General features: G+C 44.5%; 1 protein-coding gene and 1 long non-coding RNA gene across 3 annotated transcripts in view; one reads left to right on the top strand and one right to left on the bottom strand.

Annotated features, from left to right (window-relative positions):
* The window catches only part of LOC119872189, an 80746-nt gene that overhangs the window by 6325 nt on the left and 53096 nt on the right, over positions 1 to 21325 (top strand). The window contains exons 2-3 of one of the 2 annotated variants that reach the window (XR_005360866.1): positions 2418 to 2485; positions 3863 to 3995. This is a non-coding gene — a long non-coding RNA (uncharacterized LOC119872189). Of the gene's footprint in view, positions 1 to 2417; positions 2486 to 3820; positions 3996 to 21325 lie in introns of those variants that run through there. The other variant, XR_005360867.1, reaches the window with a different exon arrangement.
* GP2 (glycoprotein 2) lies at positions 1076 to 17570 on the bottom strand. The gene is made up of 11 exons (NM_001003371.2): positions 17465 to 17570; positions 16121 to 16250; positions 13034 to 13420; positions 12056 to 12166; positions 9695 to 9906; positions 9065 to 9213; positions 7642 to 7887; positions 6605 to 6767; positions 5677 to 5761; positions 4391 to 4435; positions 1076 to 2041 (listed from the first exon to the last, which is right to left on the bottom strand). The coding sequence occupies exons 2-11, from the start codon at positions 16221 to 16223 to the stop codon at positions 1983 to 1985; spliced, it is 1560 nt and encodes a 519-aa protein (NP_001003371.2). The 5' UTR covers positions 16224 to 16250; positions 17465 to 17570; the 3' UTR covers positions 1076 to 1982.

Below are 21325 nucleotides of genomic sequence, written 5' to 3'. Positions count from 1 at the left end.
AGAGATATTAGATGTGATATATCCCAGGGAGTTCTAGAACTTTGCTCTTGGTAACCGAATGGGTTATCATTGGTTTCTTTGAAGGCCAGAGGATGAGGGAGTCACAGAGGGGAGAGCTAAGCCCCCTATCTGACATCAACAAGAGTCTATTTACATTTAATGTCCACATATTGGGTATTCATATAGAATTATATTTAAAGAAAGGGCTCCACTGTAAATGTTAGAAAATCTTGTTCTAGTCCAGTTCCTTTATTCTATAGAAGGGAGAAGATAAGCCTCAAAGAAGGGAAATGTTAGGGCCACTGACTTCTCTTTCAGGTGCAATGTCAGTGTACCTTCTTCCTTAAAAATGTAGTACCTCTGAATCCTCTGACTTACTGGGATAAAAGAAGCAATTTCTCCCAAGAAATTCTCTTCTTAAGACACCACTATTATAGTAGACTTTTGGGGTATCTGTCCAAGAAACACTGTCATGTGTTTAAAACCTGCCAATTCAGGTTGGCCCATTGGCTATGTTTGCACTAGATGAGACCACTCACCTGGCCTCAGATATTTGCAGCAAGGGAAGCACTTTGACCCAAACAGGGAAATCACATTCCCTCTTGTACAATTTGGATGTAGGATACTAAGTGCTAGTTGGTCTCTGTGGTCCCTGAATTAGAAAGTGAGGTGAAGCTGCAATATCCATATTTAATTAAGACATGATGAGTGAAGAGGAAGAGCTAGTTTCAGAATAAAGAAGACACACCAAAATAAGCAGATATAAAGGCTGTGTGGTTTCAAGACGACCAACATATGAAAAACAGACAAACCTTGGTTTCTGGTGGTTTTCCTCATACAGCCAGGTTGTATCTTCTGTTCTTGGATTTTTTTTTTTTTTGCTCCTATATCCTTATAATTAATTATCCTTTTGCCTGATTTAATTGGAATGGGTTTTTATTTCTTGCAACCATGCTATCTCTGAACATGAGAGCACTTTGGAAAGTCGTTTCCTTCTGGCAGATAAACAGGCTCCACTCCCCTGTGGCCTGGCCCTAATCTGATCATTTTCCCCAAGGCCAGCTTGGAGAGGCCTGTGTATAGCTATGGGAAGGAGAAGCATTCTCTCTTTATGGCATGTTTGTGGAGTTTTTTTGTGAGGGCCCATCAGGGGTTTCCAGAAAGAGACTTCACTTATCCCCCAGGTGCTGCTGTTAGATCCCCATGGCAGGATCAACACAGCATTTTTTGCTGGGACTTTTTGCTTACTCCAAGCAAGCACACCACTCTATTCATGGCTAGAGGTGTGCTCCAGAGTGACAGTGTCTCTGCATCCAAATCAAGCAGTTCCTCCAGCAGGTTTTGGCCTAGTCCTAGGCATATCAAAGCATGTCTATGGTATGGAGGGGGACAGGGGAACAGTGGGAACCGGTCTTCCCTGGAGTAGAGTTTCCAAAAGTGGACCCTTTACAACTTATTCCCATGGTGACTATTGAGACCATGATGGAAATACATCAGAGGACACAAGTAAAAGCAAGGATCAGTCTGTTCAATTCATCAGGAGTAAGAGCAAGGGGTACCTGGGAAGGAAGCATGGGAGGTGCCTTTTTTACAAGCTCATCCCCCTTCTCCTCCCCCACCCAGTGACACAGCCGCTCTTCCCTGGAATTACAGACATAACACATGCTACATTTCTGGTAAAGGCTGGAGCTACAGAGGCACGGAACAAGTCTGACCCCAGGATCCTGGTAATAAATGAAGAAGTCAGGCCAAGACAGGCCAACAGGGCCCCCCACCATGAAAGAAAGAGGAATATAAAAGCACAGAGTGTGTTGAACAAGGCAAAGCTCTTCCCTTTCCCCAAACCTAGCCTGGCCCGGAGTCTATGAACACCAAGATGGTTTCCATGATTTGGAGAGAGAACTGGCATTGCCGATGGGTGACTGGAAGCCATCACCAAAGGGAAGAATGCAAGCTTCAAGGCCAGATGCCCAGCTGAGGTCTCAAAACAGCTCAGCCAGGAGGATAGGCAGGAGAAGCATGGGCCAGGCCACCAGGAACCCTGAAATGCAAGAAAGATGCCTGTCAAGTGTTGGGCTTTGGAACTCAGCAGCCAATGCTAGCTAGCCTCTCTATCCTCTGACTTACAAGGACAAGAAAAGTAATATACCCCTAATATCTGTGCTAGGTTACAGCCCCTAGGAAGTGACAAAGGGGTCATGTGGTAGATGCAAAGCTATCTAACCATCAAACACTTTTTCATATTCCTTTGGGCACACTGGAAACCAATTTTTTCCCTAGCATCCTTTGCAGGTAGGTGAGATCATGTGATTGAATCTGGCCAGTGGAATGTGGGTAAAAAATCACATATACCATTTCTAGACCTGGTCCTTAAAACCTCCTACATGATTTTCCATGATCTTTCATCCACCATCTAGGGACCAGATGCCAAGGATCCAGCAGAGGAATTTCTGGGGACAGTGGAATTGCCAGAAGTTACCAGAAGGTAAGAACCTGAGTTCCTAATGACTGCAAAGCACAGAACTGTATCCCCCAGTGATTTAGTGGGAAATAAACTATTGTGTAAAAACACAGAAAGTTGAGGATTGTTTGTCACAGCAGCCAACATTACTTATGCTGACTAATTACTAAAGAGGCAGAACGACACAGAGGTTAAAAAGAATCTGAGTCCTGATTTCTTAGTTTAGAATTCCAGTTCTAGGGGCCTCTGGGTGGCTCAGTTGGTTAAGTGTCTGCCTTCACCTCAGGTTATGATCCTGGGATCCTGGGATTGAGCCCAGTGTTTGGCTCCCTGCTCAGTGGGGAGTCTGCTTCTCCCTTTCCCTTTGCCCCTCCTCCTTGCTCATGCTGTCTCTCTGAAATAAATATTTTAAAGAAAGGAAGAAAAGAATCCCAGCTCTACAACTAGTTGTGCAGGCCTAGACAAGTTACTGAGCCTCACTATGGCTGAGTTTATCTGTATGCAAAATTAAAATATCATAAGTAGCTATTACCTCATGGGACTTTTGTAAGGCTTAAGTGAGTAAATTCATATCAAGCACTTAGAACAGTGCCTGGCACATGGTAAACACAATATAAATGTTGGTTTTGAAAAATTAGACTCTAAGATCTGGGAGGGTTGGAATCATATTTCCTCTGAAAATGACCATATACTCAGTGATAGTAAAGGGTGGATTCTGAATGATAGTTGCCTTGTACCAGGGGGGTTTGGGAGAGGTATATACACCCCTCCACACCCTACTACAAAGTTATAACATCTCTCCATCCCACAAACTTCAAAGGAACTTGCTAATGTCCTAGAAGGGAGTGAAGAATATCATAATTTTCTGAAATATTAGTGTATGACAATCAGTTTGTAATTATGAAACATAGGCTCCTTTTTCTCTTTGTTTTCAAATATCACCTCCTCTGAACACTTTTCTTGCCATTGACCCATTCTGATATTTATTTTTCCTTCCTATATTATTTTTTTTAAGATTCTATTTATTTATTCATGAAAGACACACACACACACACACACACAGAGGCAGAGACACAGACAGAGGGAGAAGCAGGCTCCATGCAGGGAGCCCAACGTGGGACCCGATCCCAGGTCTCCAGGATCACACCCTGGGCCAAAGGCAGCTCTAAACCGCTAAGCCACCGGGGCTGCCCTTCTTCCTATCTTATTAATAGAACCATCAAACATTGGTTCAGGACATGGCCACCCAGAATAAAGATTACATTTCCCAGCTTCCTTTGTAGCCAGGTGTAACTAAGCACTGACCAATGAGATGTAAGTGGAAGTATAAGGTGTCATCTTCTAGGAATGTTCCTTAACACTCTATAACTTCTTCTATATTCCTTCCAACCTGGTGACTAGATATGAAGAATGGAGCTCTGGCTGCCATCTTGGATCATGAAGATGAAGAAGGTGGAGGAGAGAGCTTAAAAAAACTTGGATTCTTGACAACCCTGTGGTACCTGGATTTCTTGCCTCTGGACTTCATTTATGTGTGAGTAAAATAAATGACTATCTGTTTTTAGACACAATTACTCATGCTGGTAACTTTCTATCACATCACACTCTTCTTTCTAAATTTTCTTGTTAGCTTTTTATTGCCTATTTCCCACACTATAACATAAACCCCATGAGGGCAGGCACCTGGCATATCCTGTTAACTATTATATCTTCAGCATCTAAAACAATGCCTAGCACACAGTAGGCACCCAATAAGTGTTGTTAAATGACTGGCCCCTGCACTAGACTATTAGCATCTCAAGAGCTAGACTTGGGACTGATTAATTTCAGGGTCCACAGTCACTAGCACAGGCTAAATCAATGTGCACTGACTTGAGGAAGAAGAGAGAGTTGGGAGGGAGGGCAGTGAGATAGGAGAAAATGATATACCTGCAGTGCTGGGGGTTCCATCTGTGATGTCAACAGATGCAGAACCTGGGGGCAAGAGCAGAGGTGAAGGTTTCCTCAGTCATGTGCTCATGACTGGCACTGTGGTCATAGCTACTCCAAGTTCTCCCAGACCACCACAGTCATTGACCTGGCCACCCACACTGTTGAGGCATCTGTTACTTAGCAGTTTCCTCTCTAAGCACATTTCATGCTTTTGAAATTTAGTCCTTCCAGCAGATTTGTGAGGCAAGTATTTGTGTCCATTTAACAGATGAGAAGACTGAGGCTCAATTGACCAAGGCCAAGTTGACCTTGTTGTAGATAGCAAAGCTGGGATTTGAACCCTCATCTGTCTGATTCCAAATGAAAGTTCCTAACCTTCCAATTACCCCGTGATACCACATGAAGCTCCAAGTTGAAGGCTTAGTAAAGAGGTAGGACAACTGAAGGCAGAGCCTTCTTTACAAGACAGCCTCAGTTTACTCACCTGGGAAATAGTTCTTACCTCCCTAGGATGTTGTGAGCATTCCATGTGATGATGTATATAAATTTTTGTACCGTGCCAGCCACATGTGTTATTACTATTACTGTCGTTGTTGTTACTAACATTACTGCATCCCAGTTTCTTTAGGACAAAAAAATTGCTTTAATTCCTCTGGGTTTTTTGACTCCTCCATTCCAGCAGGAACAAAAACCAGAAAGTAATGCTGGCCCATGGGTAGGATGGGTAAAAAATTGTGGGACAGTTAGAAAGTTTCCTTTACATCATGCCCCAGAATATTGTAACTAGATTTTGAAAAACATAGTCATTCGCTAGAAAACAAAGTTGAGTTAGGACCTAGACTTTACCCCTTTACCCAAAAGAGGCTGAGGTAAGGAGACCTGGCAGGAGGAGTAAGGGAAAGGACATATGCTGTGGAATCAATCTGAGCTGGGTTCAGTTCTAACTCCAGCTGCTCATGAGCTGAGTGATTTTGGGGTGAGCCACTTAATCTCTCTGAGCTTTAGTTTCTTGCCTGGAAAACAGACTCAGTCAGCAAAATGAAGTGAGTTGATGGATACTTAGAGCTTAGCCTGGTCTCCAGCACATAGGAGGCTCAGCAAAAATGGCAAATGCTATTATTATTACCCAAAGCACCTCATGGAAAGATAGATTCACTTGTAGGGGCTGCAGTGAGGAGGCAGAAAAGGCTCTAGGTTGTTACAATGGTGACCCCAGGCATCTGTGGTTAATTGTCAGCACTTAACCGGCCAGCTTGTCCTCTCACCAGAAGTTGGCCACTTACTTCTCCGAGTGATGGGTCCCAAATCTAGAACCCGAGCTGGGTTGATAGCCACTATTTCACTACGCTGTTGACTTCTCGAGCAAGACTGTGAAGACAGAGAAATCTCATTATATCAAAATTTAGAGTCCTATCCCTGGGATGTTCCTATCCCAGCTGTCCCTGCAATGGGACAAGAATCTGGCCCAAGAATGGGATCCTACCCACCGTGTGGCCTTGACTCTGAGGCTGTGGTTTTCTCAATCTAGAGAATTCTCACTATCATGTCAAGCAAACATGGGTTTGAATCTCATCTCCACCCTCTTCTAGCTGTCCAATTTGGAGCTAATGACTTAACCTCTCTATTACTATTAAACGGTACCTTCCTGTTAAAATGTGCATGTCTGCAATACCCAGGCACATAGTAAGCACTCAACAAATGCCCAGTACTAGCAGGCAGTACCTAACAGGGGTTAAGAACATGGATACTGGAGTTCCCTTTCAGCTCTGATGCTTTCTAGCTGTGCTGGCCCTGGGCAAAAGATCTCTCTGAAGTTCAGTTTCCTCATCTGTACAATGAGGTCATAAAAGAATCTACTTAAAGGGTTGTTGTGAGAATTTAATTAAATAAAGAATATGAAAGTTTTAGTGCAATTCCTGACATGGAATAGCACTTAAAAAGTCAACTATCATGAAATCATACAAAATATATCTTATGCCAAGGAAACCTAGTGGGCAGGCTTCTTCATCTGATCTGCTTCCTGGGGACACAACAATTGCATACACACAGGCTTTTCGGAGGTTGAGTGTCCATCCATTCACCCTTCCCTCCTTCCTCCCCTTCGTTCCTTCTTTCCATCTGTCTCTAATTCCAGTAAATATATATGAAGAGCCTACCAGGTAACAGGCCCCAAGTGAAGCTCTGAATAGTTCACTCCAAAGAGATACTCACCGGCTGGCACTGTTCATTAAGGGAATCGCAGAGATGAATCTCACAATGCAGGAACACTAGGTCATAATTTCCAGCAAACATGAACATCTGAACTGAGAACCGGCTTTCTGAGGACACCCCATTCTCCTCCACATGGATGGTGGAATCATATTGATTTGGGCAGCTGGGAAGGTGACAGGGGCAAGGGGCTAACTTTGAGAACAGCTCAAGGGACCTGAGGCCCTTGGCTATATCTTTAATCTGTATCCAGTATAAAAACATTATCACAGAGAATTAAAGAGTTCCCCCAATTCCCTCCATCCTGACATAGATAGACTTTTATTCCTCTGGGTTTCATTCAAGACATTTATTTATCAGCTCACGTGGTTTCAGTTTTGTGGGGCACAGACTCTGAGGTGAAACTGACTGCTTCAAACTGACTGCTTCGAGCCAGACCCACTTTCTAGCTAAGTGATCATGAGCAGATGACTTAACCTGCCTGAGCATTACTTTTCTTGTCTATACAGACAGTAATCCATACTTCCTGGGGTTGATGTGAGCATTTAGTGACACAGTGCTTGACACATAGCTAAACTCAATGATAAATATTAGCTAGTATTGTTACCATGGTTTGAATCATGATCTATACATATGTATGTTTCCTTTATTTTTGCCAGTTAATCATTTCAATGATATTTTGTCCCATAACACCTGCCATGCCATTTTCACATTGATTAGTCACTGTTAATATCTATATAATAGCCCATCATTACTTAATGGATTCCTATTTTTGAACTATGAACCTATTGCCAAAGTTTTAAAGCATACTGAAATGAAAAATAATTGGCATTTCTTTATCTTGCTGACCTACTTTAAAGCTTTAGGCTAAAATTTCAGGAGTGATATTCCTAGGTCAAAGGTACAGTCATGATATGTAATTCCAGATTATTTTCCAAAAGAGGTAAGCCAATTTACATAACTTCCAGGCAGGGCCAAGGGAACATTCTCCCCTGCAAAACCTTATTCAGGCCAAAAGATAACACAGGGTTGCCCCTTACCTGTTTCTGATGATGAAATATTTCACAGGGTCAGTCTTGTCTTTAGTAGGTGTGGCATAGCAGTTCCTCAACAATAGGTTAAACCGGGAGGTGTCCCCTTTCTCCAAGATGGCACCCACATAGAGCATGGATTCGACAGCCAGCACAGCTGCAGCCCCTTCATAAGGAGATATGTAGCTCTGGTCTTGGAACAAGGCCATCCTGACAGTGAACTCTCCTTCCCCATCCACACTGATGTTCAGAGAACTGAGAACAGGAAAGCCATAAGAGTGTTACCAGTGAGAACAAAATAAATCCATCCCTGCACTTGTGTGAGGCTATGAAGTGAAGGCATGCATATCTTTGATTCCTAAAGGAAGTCTTCAAACACTCAGTTAAATCAAGCATTTAGTATCTCTTAGGCACTAAACTTGATAAGTAGATGAGTGTGTCTCTGGATCTCCACCAGTTCTCCCTGCCTCACAGGGACTGCTATCTCCTTCACTCAAAAATAACTGCCTAGTGCTTGCCTTTGTCTTCCCCTCTGTACAATGGGATCAGTCTTGTGGGTTCATCATTTTAGCAGCAGAACTCCACCAGTGAATCATCCAGTGAAATATCCATTTTAAAAGAGGAATGGCTTTAATTTTTATCTATTATGAAACTTGGGGCCCGAACACAATACAGTCTGAAAACCATTGAACTAGAAAATTTCTAGTCCTAAGAATCCTGCCTCTCTGTGAGCCCAGGAGGCAATGAGGGGATGGGAAGGGCACCCTGGAGTTCTGACACCCTCAGAATGTCCCCCAGCAAGTCTAGGAATGCTGAGGAACCCATTCCACAGGGGCCTCATTCCAGGCACAGTGAGATAGCAGTGACCAAGCATCTTCCCAAGTGGACTCCCAACCAAATTGCTACTTGGTTCTATTTCTAGTGAATTGGGGCTGCTGTTTATCCAGTCAAAGCTGATCCCAGCTTCAATCACCCATGTGCAGGGATGCCTTCCTGTCCCACCATCCCCACACCACCAAGATTAGATCAGGGACCCTTGCTCCCCGATCCCATAGCACCCAGTGCTTCTCCCACATTGCATTCACCTCACTTGTAAATAATTATTGTTGTAATTAGTTCCTTAATTCCTTTCTTCCTCAAGATAAATGAAACCGTGGTATGTTTTTGTTCCTTAGCATATTTAATTAACATTATTTCATGTTGCTGCATTGCTTCATAACAATAATCTTTAATAGCCACAAAATATTCTATGTCTGCCTTGCGCATGCTGAACATTAATCTATGATCAACAAATATTTGCAGAATGAATAATGGGAAGAGTGCGAGTTCCTGAAGGAGGTAGGCAGCATTCTGAGGACATCTTAAGTTGTGCTTGAAGTGAATGTGATCAGTGCCAAGGTTATGGATCAAAGGTTAAGGATCAGTGCCATACCTTACAATGGGATGCAGGGCAGTTTGGAGGCTGACTTTCATGTCCAGTGGGTAGGCACACTGGAAATTGATGTTGAGGATGGTGTCTCTGATGATGAATTCATTGGCCAAGGAGAGGGTGTTTTTGTAGATGGCATGGGTTCCATTTCTCTTTGGCATGAAAACAAGACCACATATATGTTTATGTGTGTGTAGATGTATCTAGAACTCAGGCTTGCCTGACAGCAAGGTTAATGCTCTCAATTATGCTGCCACCCTGCCTTCTGATCTCCAGGAAGCACCCCCACCCGTCAGGCTCTGATGCTTTATGGGAAGGGGAGTGAGAATCCCAGATCAAAAATTAAAACAATAATTTTTGGCCTTTGGAGAGAATCAGCAACCACCATGCTTGCTCCCATGTCGACCTCTCCCACATCACCCCTAATTAAAATAATCATAATGGTAGCTTACATTTATTGAGCTCAAGTAGCAAACCTGTTCTAAGCTCTTTACATGAACCAGCATGTGTAATCTCAGATACTACTAGAAGCCCAGAGAGGGTCAGTGACTTGTCTAAGTTCTCACAGCTACTTAAATGAGTTTCATAGCCCAACTCCCACCCTTTGGCAACAATGGTATAAACACCATTCACCTCCAGAATGTTTCCACAGGCCCTCGCCTGGGTAGGGCTGGTCACAGATATCCAGTTTCTCTCCTCTCTTTGCATCATATTGCTGCAGTTCCAGTCTCGCAGGTAGGCGATGACCTCGTCCCCAAAACCCAGGCCTCCCAGCTGACACTTGTCCAGTGACACCTGGATCTCCTTGGCCCCGCAGTTCAGCCGAGGCTGCAAACTGTGGACATCTGGAAAGTTGAGAAGGAGATAGGTGGAGTGGACAGGGCTTTGGAAGCAGTGGGCAGAGCCCACATTCCGCCCTTTACAAATGCCATCATACCCACTGGGGAGTTGGATAGACTAGTTGGGGCCTGGGACCCATGTAAGATTCACACTTAGGCTTGTGGTAGATGAGGTTGGCAAAAAAAATCCCCTAGTTCAAGATTTCTAAGCATCCTGTGTTTAGGCGTGGGGAGGTCTTGGGAACCCGGGATTAGGGTCTTTGGGGATTGGGGTCTCTAGAGAAGTAGGACTATCCTGTATTCCAGACTAGAATCAAAGGTAGATATATACTACTCTGACTCTCTGGCTTTGTGAAGTCAGCACATATGACCAGGTTCAGGGCCATTGTATTTCATTTGTTCATTCATTCACTAATTCATTCCATTCATTCATTCATTCATTCATTCAACATTTATTCAACAGATACTTCTTGGGCATTTACAATTTTCACTGCTCTAGGTACTGGGAATACAGTGTTTGTCAAAACTGACACAATCCCTACCCTTATTTATGGAGCTAAAATTCTCATAGGGGAGATTAAGTAAACTAAGAGAAATATCAATTTGATTGGATTCATGAATGCTTTCATTCAAATACTTTTAGTAACCACCTTCTGGATGTGCAATGCACATTCAACACAAAAATAAAGAAAACATGGGCCCAACCCATGAGGAGTCCTTGGTCTTGTGTAGGAACCAACATATCAGTAGCTTATTAAGATGCTATATGATTAAAGTACTAACTGAAGTATATTCTAGGTGCAGAGGGAAACACAAGAAGGCATATCTAAGTCTGTCAGCTAAGTCAGGGAAGAATTCACGGAGGGCTGGAACTTGGTTCAGTGGAAGGAGTTTTGCAGGTGCAAGAGAGGGCACCCCTGCCTAAGGGAACAGCAGAGGCAAAAGCATGGTGATGGGAGAGAGGATGTGTGTTTACAGAGATGCAGAGCTCAGGTGTATAGGAACTTAGAATGGGTGGGGGTGGAGTGTGAGAGATGGAGAAGTAAGCAAAAGCCAGATCTCAATGGGGTTGTGCCCAGAAGCAATGGAGACTTGCTGAGTAGCCACCAATGAAGACTTGAGGCAGATCACCTGCCCACTCAATCAGCTGAGAGGACCTGCTAAGGACACCCTTGGAGTCTCCAGGTATAAGGAGGGCATCCTTGAAGTCCAACATCTGATTCTGTGATGGCCCAAAATCTTGGAAACAACAGAGTGTCTGGGGGCTTGCTCACTCAGTGAGCAGAGAGAGCCTTCATGGAGAGCAAGGTTGTTTCCTTATAGTTTCTTGCCCCACTCCACTCTTGCCAGGCACACCCAAGCACTACCTGGTCGACACTACAGCCCAGTTTTCCAAGCATATGCTTGTTCTTGGCTCACTATCTAGGACACCTTCTCTTCCACAGGGACTGGGAGTGTGCTGTGCATGCTTATGCCAATGACAAGAGTCAAAGGCCCTCATTAGACTCCTAGGAGGGAATGAAATAATCTTAATGGGAAACTCATCCAACCCCCATCCAGGGCTTAGGGCTTGTTTATGGCATCTCTACCCATGAGTCATCTGCCTCCTGACTCCTTGCTTACCTCCTGGAACAAGAACCTCATCATCTTCCCAGCCCACCCAATTGGACAACTCTGATTTAATTTTTGTAATTGCTCTTTATGGTGGTTATTTTTACTATTATCTTATTCCCATTTTGCAGATGAGGACATTAAGGCTCAGAGAGTATAGGCGTCTTCCCAGGCCCCAGAGAGCTACTATGTCACAAATCCAGAACTGGCACAGGAGTCTGCCCGTGTCCATCACATGTAGATTCTGCAGCTATTTGAATGAAGCTCCCACATTTGCAGAGTACTCACCTGGCCCTCATGGTCAAGCTCATCCGTGCCAGAGCTGCTTCCTGAACCTGTGATCCAAAGACTGACCTGGAAATTTTTCCCATTCCTGCTCTCCTATCCTTGCAAATGGCTTTGAGAACCTTTATTCCCTGACCTCAGTTCTATCCCCAATGACTCTAGTCCACCTCTTGTCCTCACCCTCTGAAACTCCCTCTCTGCTGTCTTGCCCACTCAGACCAGCATTGTTCCTACTGTCCAGTCCCACTGAGCCACTCACCAGAGCTGTTGAGGTCCGATCTGCAGAAACAGTCCCAGGTGCCATTGAGAAAGCTACAGGCCTCTTCCGGGCGGCAGAGGTTCTTACACTTGTCTGTAGCAGTGGAGGCGTCTGGGGAGTAAAGCACAGAGGAAGAAGATCAGAATGCAGAGCAGTGTGATCTGAGGCCACTAAGGCCAACTCTGTCATTCTACCAGGGTACAGAAGTCCTGCCCAAGGATGTACAATAAGTATGTAATGGAAGGGTCAAACCTCAAACTCAGATTTTCTGATTCCCAATCCAGTGAAATGAGAACCCAGAGGCTGCCATCCTAATGGTTACAATGTGGCAGACACTATTATGAGTACCTTTCACAAATTAGCTCATTCAATTTTCATGGTAATAGTATGAAACTGGGTAGCATAATGGTTAAGTATATAGATTGTGGAACTAGAGTGTCTGGGTTCAAATCCCAGCTCTATCATGTTCTTGCTCTGTGACACTGGGAGAGCTGCTTAACCTCTCGGTGCGCTAGACCTCTCATCAGGTGTAGTTATTTTGTACCTATATCTCATGAGGCTGGTGAGAAGATTAAGTGAGTTATAATCTAAAGCACTTTGGATGGGAGTGAGGACACTGTGCTTTGGCTGTTACTTTTGCCGTCATCCATTTTTACAGATCAGAAAAAGCTCAGAGAGGTAAATTAAGCTGCCCAAATGAAATATAAATCTGAATGAGCCTCAGTTCTTCATATTAGGCTACACATAGAAGATCTATCTTTCAGGAGATTTGGCCCTCAACTCTGAGTTTCTGGCTTTCCTTGAAATGCTGGAAAGCCTGGCAACCTTGGGTGACATCCCCACTGGGCCCTAACAGGCAGGAGCTGAATCGAGGCTGTCCTGCTTAGTCTCCTGGTCTGCTCTCCACTCACTGCTGATGTCTGGGCCCAACTACAGGTAGCCCCACCCCACAGCTGCCTCCAGCTCTCTGCAGCTCACCTGTGCAGTACCTCAGACTACACTTGGGGGTGCCCTCCAGCCGGTACACGTGGAACTCGCCCGGGCAGGCCTTCACCTGCACCACAGTCTTCCAGAGACAGCAGTTGCCGCTCCAGTGGGCACAAGCAGTACGGTTAACAATGCCCTCCGCAAGGGTGGGGTGGGTCCCGTTCAGCCACAGGGGAGCATCTGTCTGGCATCGGTACATTGGGACGCAGGTCTCGGGCATCCTCACTCCTCCATCTCCCACAAAGCGGTACCAGCCATGCTTGTCCTTGTCACACACTTGGCTCCCTTCTGTGTTCTCTGTGCTTCGTGAGGGTTCATCCAGGAGGGTGTAATTCTGGCAGGGGTCATAGGAACGAGTGTTGATGAGGTTTCTGTTACCTGGAAAGCAACAGTGTTTACTGAGCATCCTCAAAGTCCATGGGATTTCAATCCCCCCCCCCTCCACACACACACTCTATTGTTTTTGTTTTGTTTTGTTTTGTTTTGTTTTGTTTTGTTTTGTTTTAGAGAGGGAGAGCAGGCAGGAGAGAGAATCTCAAGCAGTCTCTATGCTTAGTATGGAGCCCAACATGGGGCTCAATCTCATGACCCTGAGATCATGACCTGAGCCCAAATCAAGAGTCAGACACTTAACCGACTGAGACAATGAGGCACCGACACACACTCTCTGTTTTGAATTTTGAATGTGCTTAAGGACCCTAATGAGGACATGAGGCAAACAACCTATTCATTAACCATCACCAGCCTTCATCACCTTAGAGTCAGAATAATATGAGGACTTTTTATGGTATTTTATAGGCATTAAGAACACCAAGGTCTTCACGCTGCACAATTCCAAGGGGCATCCTTATTGAGCTTGGTGCCCTCTCCCTGGCTCTAGAGTTGTGCGGTGCTCCCCTGTGCAACTGTACACTGTGGTCCTCTCTGACCAATGTATTATAAATGTAATATGGGCTCACTGGAAAAACTTCAAATGTCATTAAAATGAATAAAGTAGAAATGAAAGTTGTCATAAGCCCATTCTATTTCCAGAAGTAACCATAAATTTGCTGTACAGTCTTCAGACTTTCTATGCATATGTTTAAAATATAGGGTTTTTAAAGTGGGTTTAAAGCTGTACAGCTTTTTTCCCCATTTACATATTTTACTTACTATATCATAGACATTTTTCCATTATTAATAGATATAGATCTAACACAAGATTCCTCAAGCTCAGCACTACTGATGTTTGGCGTTGGATGATTCTGTGTTATGGGGGACTGTCCTGTGCATTGTTGGATGTAGCTTTCCTGGACTCTTCTTGCTAGATTCCAGTAGTTCCTTCCTCCTGGAAGTTGTCTCCAGACATTGTCCAAATCACCTCCAATGGAGAACCACTGCTCTAACAGGACAATTTCTAATTTGCTGATCTCATGTTTTTGTTTTTTAGGTTTATTTATTTATTTTTTAGACAGAGAGAGGAGAGGGACAGAGGGAGAGAGAAAAGGAGAGAATCCCAAGCAGACTCCCTGCTGAGCACAGAGCCTGATGTGGGGTTCAGTCCCACCACTCTGAGATCATGACCTGAGCTGAAATAAAGAATTCAACCTTAACTGACTAAGCCACCTAGGAGCCCTTGATCTCATGGGCTTTTTTTCTTTCTTTCTTTCTTTTTTAAGATTTTATTTATTTATTTGGAAAGAGAAAGAGAGGGCATGAGTTAAGGGGAGGATAGAGGGAGAGGGAGAAGCAGACTCTCCGCTGAGCAGAGAGCCCAGCTCAGGCCTTGATCCCAGGACCTGGGAAGGCAGATGTGCAACCAACTGAGCCATTCAGGTGTCCTGATCTCATGGTTTCTAACAGATTCAGGAACTATGTTGTGTGAGGAGGCTGAGAGGTCAAGGGGTGGGCTGGCCAGTCAGAGTTTAAATCCAGCTCCACACCTGCTGGCTGGATGACCTTGACAGGTGGTTCAACTCCCCTGAGATTCATCTGCAACATAACACCTGCAGGCTGGTGGTTTCTAAACTCCTTTCCTATGCCTTGAGTCACAATGTTTGCCATATCTGTGTCCCCCTCTCCAATTATCTACTTAATATGTTTCTTTCAATGATTCTCTATAAATTTGTTTCATCTTATGGAATAATATCTGTGATACCATAGGTACGATGTACTAGTTAGATACTCTTAATATACATGAAAAAAATATGCACAGCCATCAAAAAATTCTTTAAGAGCTTGTCATACACCACTGTAGTCCTCTCAGGAGGTGTCCCACATTTTGGGGACATAAAGTCCTAAGGCATTGCTAGAGGATTAAATGAGATAATAAGTGTAAAATGCAAAACACAGCATCTGAGGCCTAGTAGGAGTTCGGGCTGATTCTCTTCTCCAGTTTTGATTTACTGAATTCAGGCTCTCAGTGTAAGAGCCTGAATTATGGACAAATATAGACACAGGATCACATTCTTGTAATACACGTCAGAGGGACTTTTTAGAAAAGGAGATTTTCAAGCCTTGCTTATCTATATGCTTGTTTTAAGAAAAGGAGTCACTGCTGTTCTTGGATTACTTCCCACATACCATCCTTCCCCGCCCCACCACCCCCTCCACAGGTGACTTAGGCAGAAATTTCAGCCTGGTGTTGAGCCTGAAGACCCTTTCTACAAGCATCTGAGATGCCCTGTCCACAGATCTTTGAAAGGACCACCAAGAGATCACTACCTCTAGTCCTTTCTTTTTATAGATAAGCAAACATTCAGAGGAAGGAGAAGGTGCTTGACAAAGCAAGGGCACAGAGTGACTAGGTGATTCATGTCTCCATGAATCTGGGCTCTCTGAGCTCCACATATCTGGGCATGGGAAGTTATGTTAACTGGTTCCATGGTCCTTGAGGGGGGAGATTTCTGATTTGGTTCTTTAAGAGATTATGGCTGCATTCTATTTTCCCTCATCTTGCTCCTCTTGACTTCTAGCTGCTGAGTCTTTGCTTTAGACATGTCCCTGTCCCCTTCACTGACCCTGAACTACCTTCCCTGTGCTCCCCCTCTCCCCAGGTATTACAGAGCATCTGAGATGCCAGGTGAGCAGAGCACACACCTTGCTGTTCTGGAGATGCCAGGGTCAGAATGCAGGAAGCCAAGGCCAGCCACAAGACATAAGAGCCCACCATCTTTTCCATAAGTTGAGGCATGCAGGTCATTCAGCAGCGTGCAGATTCTCCATGCAGCTAGGGGAAGAGAAAGACTCAAATACCATCAGGGTGACAGAGGTTATTTCTCTGGGTATAAGGCTAAGATGGGAATTCACATCAATTCAGCACCATGATTTATACTCAACCCCTCGCATATGTTAGCTCATTTAAGGCTCTGAACCACCCACCAGGGAAGGTACCATTCTTGCTCCCATTTATGGATGAAGAAGGATATTGGACTCAGAGCATATTAATCCCAGAAATATTTACTGAGCTCCTCCTACATGCAGGCACTATGCTGGAAGTGAAACAGCTTGCTTAAGGCCACAAGCCCATGTTCCCAGAAGCAGACCCATGACTTCTTCCATGAAGGGCCATATAGTTTTAAAGCAGGTGTGACTTGCAGAGAGGAGGTGGGATAACGACAGTAGGAGGCTTGCCAAGGGGATGAGGTTGATAGCAAGAAAACCAAAGGCAAAGTTGGTACTGAAGAACATCCTAGAAGGCCTCAGGTTGGCTCCTACTCAAGCATAGGTAGAGGCTCTGGGAGACTGGATGGAATGCTATGAGTATCTACAGACAAAAGTAACAGCTGCTTTCTTAGTTCCGGTGTCTTGGGCACTGCCTTAAGAGACTCCTGAAATGCCTATAATGCATACAGATTTCCTGTAAGGGTAGGACCATGTCAGGCTAGTCCACATTGCTTGCTCCTAGCATGGCGTTTGGCACATATGGGGTGCTCAATAAAGGTCTGAGCAATAAATGAGTAAGTACATGGGAGGTGGGGTAGACAGAAACAAGGAGCTATGAAGAGCCTGTCAACACTAATTAGTAACACTCCCTCTTCAGGGAAACTTTCCTCCAATGAGCAGATCTTTGATGACTTCTTAAAGCCTCTGGAAGACTCAGGTTGAAGCTAGAGATCTATATGTTTCTGGAGCGGATATCATGAATATGTTACTAGAGAGCACCCAGGACTGGTAATTCCTAGGGATGAGATCCCAAGTAGGGGCCTACGTTCCTGGAGGAGGGACAGGCTGAGGGGGGATCTTTAGACCTGGAATAGCCAGCAGGTAGTTGGAACCATGGTTAAGCTGGGCACAGACGACATCTAGAGCACCTGACCGGGCTGAAAGCTCTTCTGAAAGTTTCCAGAAACAAACAACCCTAGCACATCCAGTGAGTCAAGGGTGGTGGGGGAGCCCCCCAAGATCGGAAGAAAGTCTGCTGGGGCTTGAAGTAGGACTTACCTGGGGGTACAAACACAGAGCTGTCCTCCTCTGGTCAGCCATGGGAAAGCCTGCTGTGTACCATACTTTTATTGCAATTTCCCACCTACGTGGCTCTCCATGATTGGTGCCCAGGTAGGACTGGAATTAATCTTCCAGGTAGGTATACATTGGTCTTGTTGGGCGTAGGTAAGATAAGTGATTTACTACAGAAAATAGCAGAAGAATGTCTCCTTCCACAAACCAATGAAACTGGTGCCATATTTATTACCAGAAACCAAACACTGATCAAAAGGGAGCTTAATACCCAAAGGGAAGTGAAAGAAATCAAACAGGCACTTGTTTGCACAATAGATTTCCAATTGTACCTTGTGTTCTTAGCTAATCACCTTAGAACACTTCTGCTTCTGTCTGGATGCCACTCCACTTGCGGCTAGTTAGAGCAAGGGAATAAATAAAGAAGCGGGGGATGGTGTTTCCTATATTTGACCCATAGACTCTACCCACCTTCAGATACTCAGTGTTGAGGAGTCTGGGAAGGGCCAGCTTGGTGAATCATGGAGTTATACCAGAGGACAGACAAACTAAGAGTCAGCATCACCTCTCCTCCAATCCCTCCTAATATGTGGGCTACCCTAGAGATTGGAAGGTATGGAACAGAGAGGAAGCCATAAATCTTGGACTTAGAACTGTCAGGCTTATGCTGAGTGAAGTAAGTCAGTCGGAGAAGGACAAACATTATATGTTCTCATTCATTTGGGGAATATAAATAATAGTGAAAGGGAAAATAAGGGAAGGGAGAAGAAATGTGTGGGAAATATCAGAAAGGGAGACAGAACGTAAAGCCTGCTAACTCTGGGAAACGAACTAGGGGTGGTAGAAGGGGAGGAGGGCGGGGGGTGGGAGTGAATGGGTGACGGGCACTGGGTGTTATTCTGTATGTTAGTAAATTGAACACCAATAAAAAAATAAATAAATAAAAAAAAAAAAAGAAAAGAACTGTCAGGCTTAGACCTGGCTTCCGTAGCATGGTATCTGGACATCAATAAAGAAGTCGAAGCTTTTGCAGAACAAGTGGTCACTGCCTGTTCTGTGTTTCTGTGAGACTCTTTAAGGAGCTGAGGCTACTGAAGGCAGGGAGCACAGAGGTCTTGGCATTGGTCACACCTCCCAGCAAAACCCCAACCCGGGCAAAGAAAAGGTGCTACAAGCCACCTTCTCTACTCCTAGTACATTTGGAGAAAAATCCCCTAAATGTGGAACTTATAACCACCGAAAATGCAGGATTCCATAATTCATCTGGTCCCACAAAACAGTTCCTCCATCCCTCTTCCAACTACTCCATTCCAATCTGAACCATGCCACTAGAGCTGCCCTGTTAAGGCCAGATCTTAAGGTATTTTTTTCTGGCCCCTTAGTACATTTTTTGCTACGTCCTCCAGGCACTCTGCATCTCCCTGTCTCTGCTGTGCCAATGTTTCCTTGATTTGGACACTCTTGCTCTGTCATTATCCTCTTCTTTCAGATGTCCTTAAGAATGCTAGTAGGTCCTATTTTTCTTATCATTCCATATACTGTCACTGGAAGGTGTCAAGTTATCTCCTGGTTTCTAGTATCCTTTACAGGCTGGTGAGTTTCAAATCTGTATCTTTATCCCTGACCACCCCCCTTGAATATCAGATCCATCTGCCCAACTGCCTGCTGGACCTGTCTTCTTGGGCCAAGATGCAGCAGACCCAAATCTGAACTCATCCATTCCCTAAATCTCTCCCCTTTAAATAGCATCGTCTATCTTAACCTATGGTACTGGTATGTACCTGGTCGCCCAAGCTGGAAATGTGGCTCCTTCTTCCCTCACACTTCCAGTAATCACCACAACTTGTTACTCACTTTTCAAATATTTCTTGAATCTATCTTTCCTTCTTTAGCCCCATTTCCCAAACCCTAGTTCAGGCCACCTTCACCTTATGAGGGTGGCTTTAACGGGTGCCTAGTGGAGCTCCTTGCTTTCATTCTTGCCTCCTTTGATTCTGTTACCTCTCCTGCAGCCAGATGCCATAACATCACCTCTCAGCATTACCCCCCACTCCTGGGATCTGACCACTGGCCACAGCTCCTACGTCATCTATAGATTCTCCCCACCAGATTCTATATTCCAGCCAATCTGTGGCTCTCTGAACTCTTCCCCACCTCCTGACTTTTACATGTTTGCTATTCCTTCTGCCTAAATCATACTATGCCTGGCCTCCTACATATTTAGGTCCATCTCTCCCAGGAAGACTTTCCTGAGCACTGTAGGCTTTCTGGTGCTTCTTTTCTCTTCTCCTATGCCTCTATGGGCTGATTCCAATCCCACTCAATTACCACTATTATCTGTCTCCCTCTGAAGGCTGTAAGACCTTTATGGACAGGGATCCTGTCTTTGCAGTTCTAACCAGCACCTAGTAAGTGCTTGTTGGGTAAATCAAAGGAGGAAAAAACATAACATACATGCTTCAGAGCCTCTCCTGTGAGTAATGCTTCAAAACTTATGGCTGTCCAAGTCTTAATGAAACCTTTTGGGGAAGACACAAGATCCTGCCTCAGAGCCTTTACACTTAACTGTAATGCTCTTCCTCAGATATCCTCCTGCTTTGTTCTCTTACTTCTCTCAGTTTCTTTTTATCAGAAAGACTTTTCCTGACTGTCCTATATAAAATAACATCCCCATAGCTCTATTCTCTGTTCCTTATTTTTCCCCCCAAAGTGCTTGTGCCTGACATTTCACATAATTATTGTTTAAATGTTTTCCCCCTTTTAAACATAAGCTCTTTACCAGCAAGGACACTGTTTTGATTACTTGCTATTTCCCTGGTGCCTATTCAGCATTGAATTTATGCTTAAAATATCTATTGAATATTGAGCTTAATACCTGATAAAAAACCAAGAAACTAAAGAAAAGGAAAAAGAACAGAGGAATAAAGGGATTAATTCTAATGTGTTTTCTTTTCCCTGGCTCTTGCCTTTGGCCCCGTTTTTATTTTTCTTTTCTTTTCTTTTTCTTCATGTTCTGTTGTACCTGAGTCAAAGTGAATCTGCACACAATTCAGCCAGTCTCCACTGACCATGGATTGACCATAGACAGGCCTGGGCTCTACCCCAAAGTCCTCCTATATAAAGCTCTTATGTAAAGGCAGCAGGTATAGGGATTTGGTGCATGTCCATATGTCTGCATGTGAGGTCCCTTAACTCAAGATACACATCCCCATAATCCCTGTTTGCTGATACACACGTGTGGTTTTCCCTGAGGTCAGAAGGCTCTAATAATGCAACAGGGCCTTGGTCTGTCCTGGAAAGCCACAGCTGGAGTCCTGGAAAGCAGCTGGTGTCAGGGCAGAAATTTCCCATCAGTGTTGGCTTCCACTGGCCTTGACACAGATGTCTGGCAACCTGGAATATCTTAGTTTCTGATTGTGCCTTCAGTGAGCCTCCTGGAGGACCCTTTGAAGCAACCCTGCCCAAAGAGGGTAGTGGGTCTGCTCTCCACTGCTGCTGCTGCTGTGGCTCTGTACACAGGCCTACATCTTCTGGATGCAGAGGGACGGGTGCAATGGAGGGAGGAGGTCCTTAGGATGTGTCAGTATATCCCCTCTAAAGATTGTGAGACTTCTGAAAACAGGGAGTGCATCTGTCTATTTCACTAGTGTCTCTCCAGCACCTATCACAGTACCTGGCATGTACTAGGTGCTCACATAAATGTTTCTGCAAAGTTCAATGGATCCTGTGAAAGCATCCTTATTATCCCCATTATACAGCACCAGTGGCCTCCAGTTACACCTTCCATTTCTGCCATGCCTGCCACACTTGTCATCACCATTCAAGTTCTCCCTTTCCTGCCATACT

Source organism: Canis lupus, chromosome 6, assembly GCF_011100685.1.
Source record: "Canis lupus familiaris isolate Mischka breed German Shepherd chromosome 6, alternate assembly UU_Cfam_GSD_1.0, whole genome shotgun sequence".
In the NCBI taxonomy this organism is placed as follows: domain Eukaryota; kingdom Metazoa; phylum Chordata; class Mammalia; order Carnivora; family Canidae; genus Canis; species Canis lupus.
Note: the sequence above shows the minus strand (reverse complement) of the source record. Positions and strands in the feature narration are given on the sequence as shown.

Bases quoted from the DNA above. Each gene is read 5' to 3' on its own strand.
- GP2 (NM_001003371.2), bottom strand. From the start codon at position 16,223: ATGACCTGCATGCCTCAACTTATGGAAAAGATGGTGGGCTCTTATGTC. The intron at 12,167-13,033 runs GTGAGCTGCAGA...TTTACTCCCCAG, and splicing joins TAGTCTGAGGTACTGCACAG to ACGCCTCCACTGCTACAGAC. The intron at 9,214-9,694 runs GTGAATGGTGTT...TTCATGCCAAAG, and splicing joins CCTGTGGAAACATTCTGGAG to AGAAATGGAACCCATGCCAT.